Source organism: Trematomus bernacchii, unplaced genomic scaffold (assembly GCF_902827165.1).
Source record: "Trematomus bernacchii unplaced genomic scaffold, fTreBer1.1, whole genome shotgun sequence".
Taxonomy (NCBI): Eukaryota; Metazoa; Chordata; class Actinopteri; order Perciformes; family Nototheniidae; genus Trematomus; species Trematomus bernacchii.
The window spans coordinates 22,426,552-22,445,288 of NW_022988043.1; the positions used below are offsets into that span (position 1 = coordinate 22,426,552).

General features: G+C 40.6%; 1 protein-coding gene across 1 annotated transcript; it reads left to right on the plus strand.

The window, feature by feature from the left end:
* Nucleotides 1–135: 135 nt before the first annotated feature.
* On the plus strand, nt 136–18,569 carry mfsd14bb (major facilitator superfamily domain containing 14Bb). Its single transcript, XM_034117782.1, has 12 exons — nt 136–466; nt 2,611–2,703; nt 3,513–3,575; nt 5,278–5,405; nt 7,124–7,238; nt 8,613–8,831; nt 9,328–9,441; nt 11,272–11,343; nt 12,415–12,527; nt 14,552–14,649; nt 14,783–14,925; nt 16,100–18,569. Exons 1-12 carry the CDS (start codon nt 410–412, stop codon nt 16,328–16,330), a joined length of 1,446 nt encoding a protein of 481 aa, XP_033973673.1. The 5' UTR covers nt 136–409; the 3' UTR covers nt 16,331–18,569.
* Nucleotides 18,570–18,737: the final 168 nt, after the last annotated feature.

An 18,737-nucleotide genomic window follows, 5' to 3' on the forward strand; every position in this document is an offset into this window, starting at 1 on the left:
ACTGATCTATGAACAGCTCGCGTTTTACGGTCATTCATTGGTTGAAGCCGGGGAAATATAGTGTTCGTTTTTCTACCAGAGACGGTCCCGAAGGGCGGTGTTTTGCATTTAACTGTAACGACGACAAGGAGTTGACTGCACCGCTCAGCCGGGGCACCCTGGTGTAGAAAAACTCGGCGACATTAGGATCAGTTACAATCAGAGCAGAGGAATTTTGGTAAAAGCAAGACGCCGAGCCTTCACGGTTTACCGCTTGCGTTTACCGGTTACAGACTTTAAAGTCCATGATAGCGCATACACGTAGTTGTAATTCACACAGCAGCGGGACACCCTGGAAGAGACGGAGAAACCACAGGAGGATGCCGAGCAACAAGGACTCGATGTAAACATTATTACGGCAAGATGTGAGATGAACCGGGAGAAAACGGCAACCGAGGCCAACGACAACATGTTGGTCCGGGCATCGGTAAGTGCTCTAGCTCGGTCGGTTTAAACTGCAGGGCAACACCCTAGCTTTAACGTTAATCAAAACTAAGCTAACCAGTTAGCTGTAACAGAAAACAATAGTCATTTGTTTGGGAGTTGTTGACTAGCTAATGAGCCACGGTTAGCTTTGTAGCAGAAGCTTAGCTAGCTAGAATGTGTGGTGCCGTTAATTTGTTCGTTTAAATCCAGTCATGTATTAAACCTATTTCACTAGGTATTATAGCCAGCTAACTCCTGTTTGCGTCAGGTAAACCATAATAACTAATAGCGCTGTTTCACGGATCCAAACGTTAGCTGTCACTCCAGAGAAAGGAAGATCAAATGCTAGGTGAAGCTTGTTTGTTCACACCTGAGGACATTTCGTTCAGCAGTCAGCTTTAGATGCTGCTGTGATTGTTGACAAATATAAACATCCATGACCCATGAGTGTGCAATAGTAGTTTATAGATATTCGTTTCGGTCCTTTTTTAGTAATGATTTCACCAAAAAATATATATTAAAAAACAATTGTATCTTTATGTACGTTTCCAAAGTACAATATGTACCTAACTTATGTCACAACAATACTTTTAAGAGACCCACCTTTTGAATTTGAATTTGTACTGAATTATATTTTATTCTTATTTTACTCTAATTGTATTCTCTTTTTTTATCCCTTTTTATTCCTGGTTTATGCAGTCCTGCGTGGGAATTACGTTTACTTTTTAATCTCAAAGCTATGTGTTACTCAAGTTATACCTTTGAAGAATGACATAGTATTGTTTTTATTTATTTTGATGTGTTTGGTTTGTAAAGCACTTTGTGTATGATAGTGCTATACAGATACAGTTTGATTTGATATACCAGACAAGCAAGATTCATCTTCCCATCATCACACAACGCTCGGGCCTTGTGCCATAACATTTCAGAGGAGCGTTACTTTGCATTACCAGTCTCTCTTTACCAAACCCTGTCCATCTCTGTCAGGTGTATGAACAATAAACCTGGGAATACTCTATATTCTCAGTAGGCCTTGCTCCTTTTGACGGGAGGTGTAACTAAAAGCCCTATGGAGCTGGAGTTACCCCCGTTATATACTTTTGTTTTTGTACCAACAAACTCAAACAAAACAAGCAGTTGACTTCAAAGGTGTAGGCTTGTTATACTTCCTCTTTACTTGTCATATTTATATCCACTTCCAACTTTTGGCTACTCAAATTCAAACTGTAAACAAAGTGTTTTTTACAGAGTAATATTCATAGCACAAATTAATCGGCTCTTTCTAATTTCCAACAACCTCTGAATAGTGCAGAGTTAACTATATCACAACTTTTTAAAGAATACAGGTAAATAATAGTGCCTCAGTTGGTTGGCAGTAGTCTGATTGATTTAGAAATCTTCCAGCACTCTACTGTAGCATGAACATTGGATTGGTCTTGGTATGTGTTTCCAATTGGCTCTTAATACATATAAAGGTGTTCCCCCATACTTTCACAAAGTATATAATATATGAAACTAAGAGAGAGCTGCACAATTTAAACATATATCCTTATGGTGATTTGTTTTGCAGTACATTTTGATGTAATTTAGTCCTTTTATGTACTGTCTTCATCTACAGAATTGACATTCTACTGTATTGTACAAGCTCATAACGTTATATGAGACACTGGCTGTCATGGAACGCATCATGGACATGACAGTAACTATGACTGCATATAGGCATCTCATTCACCCGGCTAATACAACTCTTTAACTGGACTATTTATCCTAAAGTGAAAAATGCATTCAGCTTCACATCCAAATAATCTAGAGCTGCAAATAATGATGTTATCTATCACCTTTCTGATCAATTCCCAAAAGTCAGAGTATGTTATTTTTTGCACCACTTTTTATTGTGGATTTTGTTTCCTCTAGCTTTTGAATTCCTTCTATACATGTCTTAACCAGTATGAAAACAGCGATAGAAAGTTTTTTTCTGGATCACCAACATAAGAAGAAACATTAGAGCGGTTATTATGCCTTACTGTAACCATGCATCATGTTGGAGTAAACTGCTGGTAAAAGATATTAGATCAGATTGTACAGGAAGTGAGGTTACTTCCCACAGATGAATAGTTAATGTTTCTGCCTCTCCTCTCGCTGCAGCAAGGCCGAGGCCGGGCCAAAGTGACTCATGCGGTGGTGGTGATCTTCCTGGAGTTCTTCGCATGGGGGCTGCTGACCACACCCATGCTGACCGTGAGTAAACGCATGGCAAACAACAACAAACCACAACAAAACTTCAGCATCCAGTTTCACTGTTAGTCCAGTGAGCTGGATGTTTGCCAGACGAGCTTACGGCTTGGCATGCTAACTTTTTTAATAGTTTTGAATAGGACTGATAGCCAACCTGACACAAATTAAAATGTAATACTTTTTAAATCGCCTATGACGAGTAATGACACCAGCTACCGAGTTCCCATAAGCCTGGCTTTAAAATGAGATTCTGTCCAATCCAGGTCCAAATCTCAAAATAAAAGGCCTAGACATATAAAATGCCTCAAAGCCAACCAGAAAGCACTTGGCTAAGAGTCAAAGGTGGTAGCCATGTTGATGATGATATATATGAGTAGATTGATCTTATTGTTCATATGAAAATCTGATATGTTACCAATGTGACCGTTCAGTTATTGTGGAAGCAAATGCTTTGTTTGTTGATAGCTCTAAAGAAAATTCAGCGTCCAGTTGTCTTTCGGACAAAGCACCAACTTCAAAAACGCTAGTGGAGGAAAAGTTGAAAAGCTGCTTGTTTCTGCTTCAACAAGCTTTAACAAAAGCTGTCTGTTTGTAATCTAATTAGTGGGTGGGTAGGTCAAAAAAGTGCACGCGCGTGTCAAAAGTTACAGACGGTTGATTTTCTAAATAGAAAGTGAAATGCTAAATAGTCCTTAATTGCTGGGATAGGATTTTTCATTGCTTGCTTTAGCTATTGGGTTTATGTTTTCCAGAATCAGATATCATTATTTCTTTTCAAAAGATATGAACAGGACATTGTGTTACTGTTTCAGGTCCTCCGTGAGACGTTTCCTCAGCACACCTTCCTCATGAACGGCCTGGTTCACGGTGTGAAGGTAAGACTTCTCAGACACAATCATATTAACCTCTGGAGGATTGTAGAAGCAAATACTAACAGGAGATAGTGATCTGTAATCTGTCTTCTATTTGCATGTAAACGACAAAATGGAACTTTTAAATAATAGAAACAGAGCTGCTAACACAGATATTGGCAGGGATACTTTTGTCTCCAGATTCTGATACCTCCACTCTGAACCTGACACTGATCTGATACCAGAGATCTTTTTGTCCAACATTTAAAATCTGTAAACCTCAAGGTGTGGCTCCATTGTTGTGTAAGGGATGCAACGGGGCTAAAAACTGCAGCCATCTGTGCCTAAATGAATGAAAGTAAAGAAACTGGAAGAAACCCAGCCTCTTAAATATGTCAGTATCGTAATCAAGCAATGTTACGTCCCATCTGACATGTACTCTATCTCCCCGATTTCTTTCGTCTCTGTACTGTTGGCAATAGAGTGGAGCAGTGACTATGTATTTTTCTAGGCCGACCAGGAAGTTAGCATCCCAAGGGCTCCCTCAACAATAGGCAATGGGATGTTTTCATTGGGTTTAGGCATACTGCAGAAAATAAGCTTTGTGGCCAACACGCATGATACTTTATACGTTTTTCTCAGTGTGATAATTTCCAAATATTAACACCAGTAAATGCAATGGGCAGAAATAAAAAGCCAAAGCAATGCTTTTAACAAACAACCTCACTGTCCCACGGCTGCCCATCACCACTGCTAAGCTAAAGACAGAGCTGTGTGGGCGTGATGACGTCAAGATGAAGTTCTGTCACTTTTATGGCGCATTTCCACTACAGGGCCTCGCTTGGCCTCGCTCTGTATGGCTAGGCCTTGTTAGGACTGGCTCACTTTATGCTGCGTTTCCATTACAGTTTAGGAACTGGGGTAGTATCTATAGTAACGCAGTGTAGGCGGAGCCGTGACGTCATCTTCAATGAGAACCACAGAAAATATCAGAGCATATACTGCGTTAGCTTAGCCGATCTCCATTTAGAAAACACGCATTTTAAAAGGTTTTTCACCTGCCGTCTGTCTGCAGACTTAGCATTAATTCATGGTTTTTACTAACCGGTATCAGTATGTTGTTACTTCGGCACCATTTTGAAACGTGTACTACAATTAAATCACGGTCAAATATGTCCATCTTGTTGTAGTTGTAGCCCCCTTGCCAGCGATGCTCTCTCTAGTTTAGCATACTCAGCCCGACTCAGCCTCGTTGTCTCTGGCCCTAGACCCGCGATTTTATGAGGCCAGAAAAACTGTGAATTAGGACCCGCCGGCCGGTACTAGGCCAAGTGGAAACCCAACCAAAGACGGGCCGCTGACGTCACAGCTCTCTTAAACGGGGCTCCGCGCTGTAGTGGAAATGCGCCATTATTAGCAAACAGTGGTTTATGACACATGGAAGCTTCAGTCATTCACCAGTGAGGTATTTACTCACCTTTGTCATAAAACAAAAGGTAAAAATCTCCTCTGCTTGGGTTAACCACATACCTTATTTAAGACTTCTACACATAAACACACTCAAAAAAACATCGACTGCGAGAGGAGGGAACCCGAAGGGGTGAAATGCTAACTCATTCCCATGTTTAAGGACTCATTCCTGCACAACGCTATAGTGACAAAAGCACAACAGATCCTAACTAGCATTTTCCTTAACACCAATATTCTTTACTGTGTTCCTGCAAAGGGCTTCCTGTCGTTCCTGTCGGCTCCTCTGATTGGTGCACTGTCGGACATCTGGGGCAGGAAGTCCTTCCTCCTCATGACAGTCTTCTTCACCTGTGCCCCCATCCCCTTCATGAGGATCAGCCCCTGGTAAGACAATCTTTGTCTGTTGGGTGATGGTTTCTGGATGACTGAAACCTGTTTGAGTTCATCCCCAGCCTTTCAAGGGAACTGTTTATAGTTTTAATTGTTTTCTGTCCAAAAAAAGTCTCTACAATATTTTGTAGCAGCAGCCGGTGTGATGCAGTGGGGGAGGTTTAAGCAGTATTTTGGGTCAAAGCTGTTTTTGTGCACATTATGTCCATGACACAGAGTCCCAACTGGCATCGCAGGGTTCTGTGTTTGGATGTATTCCTGTCCCTCACTTACAAAGAACCACAACAGAAGAGGAACAGCTGATTCTTGAATATGAAATGAGGAGTTATTTACATCAGAGTTACGTTAATAAACAAAAACTAAGTTTAAAAAAAGAATTTAAAGAGATTTTGTTGTTAAATGTTTTTTATTGTGTGGATTCTAGTTCTGCAGTGTTTGTTCTGGGATTCAAAAGTTGTGACTTTAACATAATGGTGAAGGTGATTTTGAACTAATGAACGTAATGGTTGGTTAGTGCCCTGTTCTCAGTAGAGCTGGTAGAGGCTGCGGCCTGTTGGAGTTTGAACAGTCACATGCTGTTCATGTGAGCAGCTGAGGATCAGCATGTAGGCTGCAGACAGCAGCTCAGCTAGAAAGCACTCTTTAATCTGGTCTCACAGCCCCCCTTCAGTCTTTATGTGTTCTTCATGGAAAGTGCACAGTCACTGTATTCATCCATGAAACATGAGCAGAAGTAGAGTGAAGCATAACCCTGAAAAAACATTGTACAACATATAAAATGCAGAGTAGGGCTCATTAAAAAAACATCATTTATATATATTTATCTTTTTATCCTCAGAGAATAAATCTGTTTTTGTTTCAGTTGACGGTCAAAATTGCTTCTGAAATCTCTTTGCTTTTACACTAGTCTGTAGTACTGTAGTTGTACTGTGCTACAGCTGTAAAAGTGCAACTAATATCAAATCCCTTCATTAAACCGAGACTCTCAAGCTTCTGTGAGTCACATGGTCTGTGCATCAAGTTCAACAAAATCTTCCATTCAAAATTAAACTATCATTTTTTTGTCTCTGTTTTAGATGCCATGAGGGCACCAGTTAAAAGTCATGATACCAACATCAGTAACTCCCTCTGGAGGGAACACCGGGATTTGACATGCACAAAAACCTATATAACACACTCAAGTAAAGGGACAACTCCAACAATAAGGATAAGAGGGCCCCTTTAAATTATTTTTGCTCTTTGAATAGGTCGGAATGTCTGCCTTTGTGATTTTCTGTGGCTTGCCCCGACTTTCTGCTATGTAAGCATAATAACACTTATGTTTTGTCATCTGCTTTGTCCACAAGTCATAGACGGCTGTCTTTGCAGCTCTCAATGACAGTCATTCTCTAAATAATACAGTGCTGTGCATCAATTGCTAAACAAAATGTGAGAAGAGAAAGAGAAAATAGTTTTTGATTATAGGGATACAAAAACACATCACTTTAAAAATGTGTACAGTTTATTTTTACACCTAGCTACACAAATTCAAAACTGAGAATCTGTGGCTCTGCACCTGAACATTCTACTTTGAACTATCGGGAAATGAGGGTATTTAAGATGATTACAGACGCCTCGAAATCAGAGATGCATTGAATTACAGAATCGAGACATTGTGAGTTGTCCTGCTTTGCAAAGTGTTGTAAATATACTGTGTCTCTCTGTGTGTGCAGGTGGTATTTCGCTCTGATATCAGTCTCAGGGATCTTCGCAGTGACATTCTCAGTGATCTTCGCCTACGTAGCCGACATCACCGAAGAGCACGAGAGAAGCACGGCTTACGGACTGGTAACTACAGCTGCACCCTGCAGATTGAATCACTCTGACTGTGACAGGAAGTGGGTTTAACTTCACTTCCACAGAGCAACAACAACCAAGGACACCAGCACGTCACAGCTCTAGGATAACGCTACCTCACAGCTCTAATACCTGTCTGAATGTTCTTTAAACGTGCAGATGATGTAGGAGCAGTACTGCAGATTACTGTAATAGCTCATTGTGGGTACACAATGGAGGTCCTGCAGAGCGCTTTCATGGTGTTTCCTGCCATTATGGAAATCTGCAGAGAACCAGGTCACAGGAAGTACAAGATCAAATGTGCACTCTCTTGAGTTGTCTTTGTTTATAGCATTGAGGTTTAGAGACCAATAGTGATTGAGCCAAGAGACTAAAGCAGTGCATTCTGGTCCCTGACCCCTGCTGTGCTTGCTGTTTTATGATGCTGCTTAAAAAATGTGGTTCTAAAACGAGTAATGGTTTTTGACTGACAAAGTGGTTGACACATGAAGGTTCAGCCGTTTCTGTCTCTGCTCTTCGGTATATAGAGGTGTGGGTGTTTGTGGGGCACTGGCACCTATACATTGTAAGGAGAGGATGGTAGTGATTGTGTAAGGTTTTGCAGCGGCGCTCATAAAATAAATATAGGGGGACAGATCTAAAAGCTATGATTAGCCTTGCACTAAAATGATCAATTTCTCCTCGTATTTACCAAAGACTGATATTAACAGCCGCAATGGAAGCTATCTTTGGGCTGCGAGTGGTTGTTCCTCGTCACCTGACATGCACGTTGCTGCGTTCTGAAGGCTGACTTACTTATAACCACCGATTCAGCCATTGCTCCCTGGTCAGTCCCTGAAGATAGGCGGTTTGGAACTCTTCCAGTCTGCAGAAAGAGAATAGTCTTACTAAGCCTCTGACATGTCTCATGAAAATGCATATTCCACTAATAATCCCATTAAAGCCCCCAAGACGACTGCTGTTTTAAATAACTTACATTTCCCTTATTTTCCAACTGTAGTCATAATGTTCCCATGGTGTACCATAACAGTTACTGTTCTGAGTTTGCAAAACTTTAATAAAAACATTTGCTACATTTGAAATGTACATTATAAAACCTGAACATGCTGTGTCCATGACCTTTCATTAAATTCTGAATATTGTCATCTCCTGAAAGAATTAGGTGTTGTGTATCGCACAATAATGCCGAATGATAGTTGGCGCATGGTCTTGTGGTTTCACTCGCATTATGACGAAGTGATAAAATACACGTTTGAGCAGTTTTTGTATTCTAATGCATTTGTTTTGTTTTGTTTTATATTTTTAGACAAAGTTAAAGACAGCAGCCCCAGTAACGTCTATATTTTTCTCTCTGTGTCTCATCAGGTCTCTGCAACCTTCGCGGCCAGTTTAGTGACGAGCCCAGCCATCGGGGCCTACCTGTCGGCGCAGTACGGGGACAGCCTGGTGGTGCTGCTGGCCACGGTGATAGCTGTGCTGGACATCGCCTTTGTGTTCTTCGTGGTCCCAGAGTCGCTGCCAGACAAGATGAGGCTGACGTCCTGGGGCTTCCCCATCTCCTGGGAGCAGGCCGACCCGTTTGCTGTGAGTTTACAAAGACTGAAAACAACACACTGTGACAAAGGGGGGTCAAAGGTCACAGGTCACATGTAGTGTGTTCTCACCAGCTGACCCCATGACACAGCAGGTCAGAGGAGGCACAACATCAAAGCATGTTGTTCCTTGTTGACCAGTAGTCGTCAGTTCAAGCGATTAATTGACCTATTATTATTATCATTTATATTAATATCTTAAACTTTAAGGATAAATTGTATTTATAAATGTTTTCACCTCACAAAATGTTTTCAGCCCCCGAATGTTTACTTAGCTGGACTAAGACTTTTAGCAGACTAACGTTTGGTCGACTACCAGGGGGCAGCCCTAATGTTTATAACAGTCTAAATGATTGTTGATCTGTAGCAGCTTAATGGTAAAGCCCTAAACACTGCTTGGGTGAAGTATTGATGGGGTTCTTTGTGTCTGATTGATTGACAGCTCTATTGATAAGTTGTAGTGAGCGCTGATTGTTTTCTGTGTGCAGTCTCTACGTCGTGTGGGGAAAGACAGCACGGTGCTGCTGATCTGCGTCACAGTGTTCCTGTCCTACCTGCCCGAGGCTGGACAGTACTCCAGCTTCTTCCTCTACCTGAAACAGGTCACACACACACACACGCATACACACACACACACACACATACACACACACACACACACACACATACACACACACACACACACCAAAAACAAAAGAGAAAAGTGGGTCGACGGCTGCATCAGTGTTAACTCCTCCTGAGTTGTGGTGACCAGAAGGACTCATTACGGTAACTTGAGCTGAATCGCATAATAAATTGCACAAACCTAGATTTGCATTGGTGGGATGATAAAGGACAAACTTTTTAAACAATTTTCACCTGAAATGTAGTGCTCAACAATTTGAAAAAAATATAGTAACTGCAAATGCGATTTAATTTACAATATATGAGGCCATTTTTAATAAATGTTTACATTATTATTATTATTATTATTATTCTTGTTTCATTGAAAGAGATATTAAAATACAAATATTGCATCTCCTCTGATTTGTATACTGCACCTGTCCATGTTACGAGTTCAATAAAATATAGATTTAGTGTTCATCCTTACCTCATAGCCATCCAGGACCCGGGCCGAGTGACAGTATTTGTTCACAGAATAAATAATACACTCACGGTCACTGCTATGGGCCACAGGCTCAGCTAATACTGTAAATACAGCAATAACTTCCCTCAGATCAGCCAATCAAATTGATCTCAGCCAGAAAGTAGCAGGGACTGTCTCTAAGAACAATAAATATTTGGATCAACTAACAGCTGTTAGTCATCTCTCTGCACTATGAACACTATTTAACCCATGGCATGGCACCAACTCCATTCGAGTCACCATTTCAAATGTTCTCAGTGCATTTACAGGCCCTCTTTTCTATAAAGGAAATTAGGAACAAAAATGTATAATGGGCTACACGAAGCAGTTTTGTCTTTTTCTATCAGAGGCACTTTTCTTTTTCAGGGGATCTTGCTTTTTTGTTGTTTTAAAAAAATATATATTTATAGGCAACCAATGCCTTTTATTGTAGAGACAGAATTGAAATGGGGATGACACGTGGGTAAATGATCCCGGGCCAGATTCGTACCCTGGTCTTCCGCTTGGCAACCAAAACATGTACCAAACATGGGCCCAAGATATTGTTTTTTTTACTTGAAGTATAGCTATTTGTTTACCATAAAAGTTCCATGCTTAAAGTGTCCAACTTCTACTGTAAGTCGTATGATAAACAATGCATTTGTCAATAAACAATAGCTGACTAAATCACTGATGGATGCAAAAATGTAGGTCCAGTGTTTCAACGTTTACTTTTCCTGTTGTTTTTAACTTTTACAAATAACACAATAGAACAATAAGTCATTACATATGACCTATTAGTGAATAAACCCTCTTCTGTCACACCTAGCCTTGAAAAAACATTTGAAATGTAGGTCTACCCCAAAGTCCGCCACAATGTATTACAATCCAAACTATTGTTCATCCTGTTTTATGTTTGATAATAATCACATTTTCTTATATATCTTTTGTGTATTACACATTTACTTTTTATTTCAAAACTCTTCCACAAATGAACTCTTTGACTGCATCTTTTGGTTTGCATTTCTTCATTTGTTCTAATCTTTTGGTAAGCTTGCAAATTCCTCTGTTCATACTGAGTTACTCTAATTTTAAACGACTTCTCGATACAGTCTGGACGCATTTCATTTTTTACTTTATACATGAATCGTGCCGCAGTCCACCAAGTCTCTAAATTCCAAAGCCTGTGAATATCCTTGATGTTCCCCTCAATGAATACATTATATCCGTGTGTTTATTCTAAACATGGTGGTGTTTCAATGAGGGTCCTTCATTGATGGAATGTTAATTATTGACTCGCTGTACGATGTGTTGCTCTCTGTTTCAGGTGATTGAGTTTTCTCCTGCAGCAATCGCTGCCTTCATCGCCATGGTGGGGATCCTCTCTATCGTCGCTCAGGTACACAAACCACCAGCTGATATCATCATGGAGGATTTGGTACAGAATCCGTCCTCACTGGCTGTCCAAAACTAAATGGACAAACTACAAACAACCTTCCTCCTAAGTGCCACAGAAATGAAACTCTTTACACTGAGTTGGTTTAATGGATGTTGAGAACCAGTGATGGAAGAAGCGTTCAGATCTTTTCAGTACAAGTACTAATACCACACTTTGTAAATACTCTGATACAAGTCCTGTTTTGGAAATGTTACTTAAAGAGGCCCTATTGTGCTTTTGGAGGTTTCCCCTTTCCCGTAGTGTTACATATTTCTGTGCATGTAAATGGTCTCCAAAGGCTACTTACTCATCTCTTAATAGCTGATTAAACAAACCTTAGTTGTTCTCGTACAAACTGTTGGCTAGTTTGATATTAAATATAATGTATTTGATTAACTATTGTATTATGCAAAAATCTAAATGTGTAAAGTAACAAAATGTTAAATGTAGTGAAGTAAAAAGTACTATATTAACCTATCAATTATAGGAGAGTAAAAGTATTTAGTGTCATGAAAAGAAAATACTTACAAGTACCTCAAACGTGCACTTAAGTACTGTAAATGTGCTTAGCTTTCCACCACGGTTCAGAAAAGATTAAAACACATTTTAATCCTCCACATTTCTTTATTACAGCAGCATGTAAATAAAGCATTACACATCGGTCAAAAGTCAAATAAATATGACGTGCAAAAATATACATACCGACAGATGCTAGTTCTAGGGTTAAATATGTATACTTGTGTTTTTGTTCAATCACTGCTTCTATGCAAGATCTCATCAGCTTAATTGGAATGAATTTGACTTTTATGTAGACACCTGAACTCTCCCAATTCTCAAAAGTGAACACAGGAAGTGATTTACACAGTAGCTATGTTGCTGTACCTGACCTAAGAAAACATGAATTTAATTATATTTAAGATGTTTTAACATATATCAGAAAATGTCCAAAACTGATTTACATAAATAATATTAAGATTGTTTGAGACTTCATTCATCACGTACCATAATCTCTCTCTCTCTGTTGTGTGTCAGACTCTCTTCCTCAGTGTTTTGATGAGGACCATTGGTAATAAGAACACAGTTCTCCTGGGTCTGGGCTTCCAGCTCTTCCAGCTGGCCTGGTACGGCTTCGGCTCCGAGCCATGGTGAGTACAGCCACTGTGAGAGTGCATTATCTCAGGTTACACGGCTTGGGTTAATACTAAGTGCTTGGTCAAGTTTGAACATTGAACCTCGGTCTGCTCATTTTAAGTTAATGTTTCTGTCGCTGCAGTTCCAGCCGAACAGACAATCTAAGCTATAAGCAATACCATCATTTTTAAATCAATACTTAAATCAACATTGTGAGTTCAAGATTGTGATCCTGATCACCTTGTTGATGTTCTTTTTTCAATAATGACAGGCTAGCTGCGCATTATACCTTCCATTAATCATTTTTAAGGGGGTCCCAAACTAAGGCAGAGTGCGAAAAAGCACACGTCCGATCGTCCGGGACGTGTTATTTACAATATCGGACAAGTACATCTTTCCATTGACGTGTCCGACGGACAAGTGAGGTTTTTCGCCCATATTTATTGACAAATTATTGATAAATTCAGCTTAAAAAAGGCAGAACTAATTTGCAAATTGTCCGTGTCCGCCATTGTTGTTTGCGACCGCTTTACGTTTCCTTCTTTGTCATGTGTGATTAGGGATGGGTACCGGGCCCCGGGGTGGAATTATTAAAGACAGTGGTACCGTTAAGCTCCGACGTTATCGGTCTTTTTATTGGTACTGGAGACATGTAAAAAAGATGTCATGTGTATTATTGCTACACAAACATTATATTGCAGTTTTAGTGTCGCCAACTCCGTTTCTAATACGCAAAAAGACTGCAAAATGCGTCTATGATGTATTTTCGATCTTTCCAATCCAGACGAGAGATCTCTCTCCCCCGTCTGTGTGTGGGGGGGGCAGTTTACACACACGCGGCTGCTACATGCATGCAACACACAAACAACCACACAAACAACCACACAAACAACCACACAAACAACCACACAAACAACCACACAAACAACCACACAAACAACCACACAAACAACCACACAAACAACCACACAAACAAACAAACAAACAAACAAACAAACAGCGGAGATGGCACAGAGAACTAAGCGCTCCAAGGTGTGGTTAAACTTTACCGTCTCGATGTGGACAATGCTCGTTGCCAAAAGTGCAATAAGAGTTTAGCATATAAGCAATTTGTCTAAACACATAATGTTCCACCACAGCCTCAATCTTCCTCCAGAAGAACCGTTGAGCCTTTTGCAGCAGACCTGTATGCCCCTGTGTTGCTCTGTACCACTGTGTCTTTGCAGTAAATACTTGGTTTTTATTTGTTTTTTACAGTTCTGTATGTTCACATTATTTACAATTTGTTTAGTTAATTTACCTTTTTTCTTCTTCAAAAGAACCGATAAGAGTACCGTTAAAGGACCGGGTCGATAAAAGTAGTAGTACTGTTAAAACGATACCCATCCCTATGTGTGATGCAGTAAAACTTAAACTTACGTAAGCGGTGTCTCAAACCGTGGGAAAATGTAAAATACGATGCTGAAGAAGAAGATTCCAGTGGCCCCAAGAGGAAGATTCTTGTATAGCATGTTCCTTGCCAAATATGAACAAATAAACAATAAAATGTTACCTTAGTTACAGCAACCCAGATTCTTGCATGCTTTATGTTGATATTTAAAATAGGTGCAGCATGCACAAAGTATAGCTTTGGACAAGTGAAACATTTATTCGGACAAGTAAATTGCCAAACTCACTTGTCCATGGACAAGTACTCTCTAAAAACATTTTCTTACACTCGGATATAACTCAACAATCAGCAAATAAGCATATTGACAAACTAAATAATATTGCAAAAAAATGAAGAAAGAAGGAAGCATTATCATTCTATTAATAAAGTAACGCCAGTGATGCCATTACAGAATTTGCTTTAAGATAAAACAACTTTTTTCATAAACAAAATGACTGAAACATTTGAAGATCATATTTTACTAGCCTTTTCTTTTCTTACAGTTTTCATACTGTACTTGTTTTCTCAAAATGAAATCATTATAGAATCATATATTATTATTCTTTATAATGTATTATTATGTAATTAGTTTACTCTTATGTGTTTCAGGATGATGTGGGCAGCAGGAACAGTAGCAGCCATGTCTTCCATCACCTTCCCAGCAGTCTCTGCTCTGGTGTCACACTGCGCAGCACCTGACCAGCAAGGTCTGTCCACCTGTCTGTCCACCTGTCTGTGTGTCTGCCTGAAGTAGAGAACATGGATACATTTCTTTTTGCCCATTTCTTTGTTGATGCATGTTTGAACCCTTCCTCATTGTGTGTGTCTGTGATTGTTCAGGTGTGGCCCAGGGGATGATCACAGGTATCAGAGGTCTATGTAACGGCTTAGGACCGGCTCTCTACGGCTTCATCTTCTTCCTATTCAACGTGGAGCTGAATGACGTCCAGCACGTGGCAGGAAGACCCCCACAGCACAAAGAGGTACAGACACATACACAGGAAGTCAGCCGCTACCTTACCCGTATTACATTCTTATCGTTTTTCCAACCCAGTTCAGATTCAACCAGGCCCACTTCCACATCAATGTAGCTCTGCATGACTGTGTCATGGACGTATAAACAGAACTTCGCCGTCCCCATGTCAACAACACTAAAGTCATATCACGTCTTCTCTAGCTTGGGAAAAACGATATGGGCTGTTAAACTGTCAGAGTAAGGGAAAACCTTCCAGCGGTCTGCAGCAAGAGGAATCCAATCCATTTTATTTCTATAGCACATTTAAAAAGTTGAACAAAGTGCTGTACATCAACAACTATATAAAAACATAGCATAAATACATGAAAAACAGACGGGACATGAAACAAATGTAAGACACGAGACAATGAAACCAGATCAGAAGCCACAGACTGAGAAACTCTCCTACATGACGTACAAACAATACAAAACACTAGTAAGATAAAAACCCACATTGAAAAGCACAAGTGTCACCTGGCCTGTAAATGCCAGGGAAAAGAAGTGGGAATATTTGTTATCCTCTGGAAGTGTTGGAGGATACCAAAGTACATTTACTCAAATACTGTACTCGTGTACAAATCGTGACAAAACAACTATAAAGCTACATATTGCTTTCTACTTCATTATTTTTTAATCCATGGTGAATACATTTTTTTATTTTCTATTTACATTTCCCCAGCTATGCATAACTGTGACCTTCTTTTTTAACTTTATTTCCCTTTTTCTTAAACAACACATACAGTGTGAAAGACAAAGAAACTGTGACTTTCGTTCATATTAAAAAAAGCTTTATTGTCATCTACTTTGAAAAAGATGCTCTATGAAGCGACTGTAGCTTCAGATTCATATTTCGTGATGAAAACTCCAAGACTGATGCTGCACTGACTGATTAACAACCCATATCGTTTTTTCCCCCAAATGATAGTAGACGCAAGTAATGCGTAAGTGGGCGTGGTTAAATCTCAACTGGGTTGGAAAAACGATAGATGCTCAGGGGCCAGGGTTTGGACTGGATTTCTTTTCAGTTTGTGGCAGCACAGTCAGGGGTTTATTTCCCCCTTCATGCCGGGTTAGCAGTCGCAAAAGCAGCCCTTCCCTTTGTGAATTTCCTCCGTAATGTATTTGTCTCTCTCTGTCTGCAGAAGGCCATGATCCCCGGTCCTCCCTTCCTGTTCGGAGCGTGCGCCGTGTTTTTTGCTCTCATTGTTGCCTTCTTCATCCCAGATGACCACCGAATGGTCGACGCCAAGACCTGCTCCACCCGCAAGTCCAGCAACGCCTCCACCGCACACGCTCAGAGCGCCAGCCCTCTGGCCACGCCCACCAGTGACGCAGAGGACATCGAGCCGCTCCTACAGGACAGCAGCATGTGACTGACGAGCAGTCCAGCCAATCACGGTGCAGCGGCCTTGAGCACAGTCTGCTAGACCTGCCCCCCTTCAGAATAAACTTTTTTATTTTTTTATTTTTTCAGATACAGACTGTCCCGTCAAGGAACGTTAGGCGGCAATCACATTGACAAGTTTAATTTCTTTACATGATGCATGGTATTTATTTCCTTATGTTGCGCTAATTGATTTTTAATTATATTCAGATTGGTCTAAAATGTAGCTTCAAAATTTGAAATCTCAAAGGACTGGTTGTTTTTGTCTCCTACTTCCAGTTCTATTTTCTTTTTGATGAAAACAAAAACAGAATTCATTACTTTTAGCCTGTATGTTCCATTGGGCGGCAGTACATGAGTCCGAGAAAGATGACAATGTTGGTCAAGATCAAATTATTATTATTATGAATTTGAATCACTCAAACACCAGGACTATAGCTTGTCCTTCCATGTCAGTGAACTCGTTTTGGATCTTTAGACTTTATCCTCCATCCGGTAGAGATGCGTGATGGAGGTAGTCATGGGAACAGGTGTAACCTTGGATATAGTTTGCTGAAGTGTAACGCACCATGCATATCACTCACATTTTTGAAGCCTTCAGTCTGGTTGCCGCCTAATATCTCACTTTAAGAGTCATATTGCCTCTGTGTGCATCTGCTGCACCTAGCTCCACCCGTCAGGTCTGCAGAGGTCAGCAGATCAAACACCCCTCACATGCAATGAGGGACAACAAGAAGCTACCGACTGTTTAACTTGAAACTTCATCACGACGGGAGATAAGGCGGATCTGCTGGGCATTGTGGGATATGACACGGGAGATGGTGTTATATCCGTGGATAAACAGTTACCAAGACAACGGACTGTCGACCACACTGAGCATGTGCAAGATCCGAACAGCTGTGACATCATCCTCTACTGCTGTTGGTTTTCATATTGAGGAAGAACTAGAAAAATGATTTAGAAAATGAGACGACGGTTGATTTTAGGTGCGCTTGTACGGAGCTGGGGAGGTGTCATAGAGGGGGGGGGGGGGGCTTTCTGAGAACCATTTATTGATTTATGCTCTGAATGTAATGTTGTTTTGCCTCCTCCTCTCTTGGGATGATAGGAATGAGTCTCTCTTGCTGCCCCTGTGGTAGCTAACACCTGATGCCCATTAGGAAAGCATATCATTAAGAAAACGCTGCCTCGCATGCTTTTCTGAACGCTGATGCCCCACCACATGCAGCTGGTTTCCTTTTTATTCTTTGCGCCCTTGCTGCTCAGACAGCCTCTATCCACCCCTGCTGTTAAATCAATTGAATCTCAAAGACAAAACAACGTTGTGTTTAACAGAACAAATATGGAGTATATCAGTAGATTCTCAGATCCGTTATAGTCTAGTGAGAAACTGCAGTTTGTATTAAATCCAGAGCGTAAATCCAGAGCGTAAATCCAGATGGTCCCTCCATCACACCCCCCGGCTCAGTGCGCTTCATTCATCTCACCAGATCACGGGTCTATCGCCCTCTCCTCGTCTGTTCTTCTGGTGTTTAAATACTTGAAGTGTGTTACGCCTGTCAGTTATGTCCAGGCTCTGAAACTGCCCCTCCTCAAGGTAGGGCGAATCAAGCGCTCCAGCGAGGAACTGATGTTCTTTGTCTGACTTTGATCTGTGCAGTGAACGCTCTGTTTTCCTCGTCTGTAGTCACATTTTTAAACAACAAAAAAGTCCCGACTCCACTCTGGGGGTTGTTGACCAAATTGTGCCATTTCTTTTCTTGTTGAGTTTTCTGTTTCTATTCTTTTGTCACTTTTTTTCTGATGTTTTTAAGAAATGTCTTTCCCAAAAAGAACCCCCTCTAATCACAGAGAACAAACGGCCAATAGTGTCCCCCTCTCTGGTTAGACTCTCAAAAGACCCCCCCCCCATATACTTAACTTCCACACCAGTGCATGCTGGGACAGTCACCATGTCCAGTGATGGATGTGATGTTTAAAGGACTTCATCGATGTCTTGTAACCTGTTACTTTACCTTTTTGCACACGTCTTCATTACGTCAACATGTTTGACATCACATGGTCAGCCTGCAGAGAGAGCAAGCTCAAATATTTCCTGTTACTATAAATTGGTTAAATATGTGTGCTTCTATCTACCTGTTTTTATGAGTTTTTCAAATCATGCTTTTAAAAACCTGAGTGAAGAAGCCAAAACAATTTAGAAGATGGTGTATCGATAGAAATGCAACAAAGTGATGTGTACTCCCCTTTAACACTTATTTTAACAATTTCTTCATAGAGTAAATCCATTTCAAAACAAGTTGAGATGCAGCACCAGGCAACAATGTGTTCATGAAAGCACCAACAAGGAGGGTTTTCAAAACCAAAAGCCATTTCATTGCTTTAAAACTCACGTA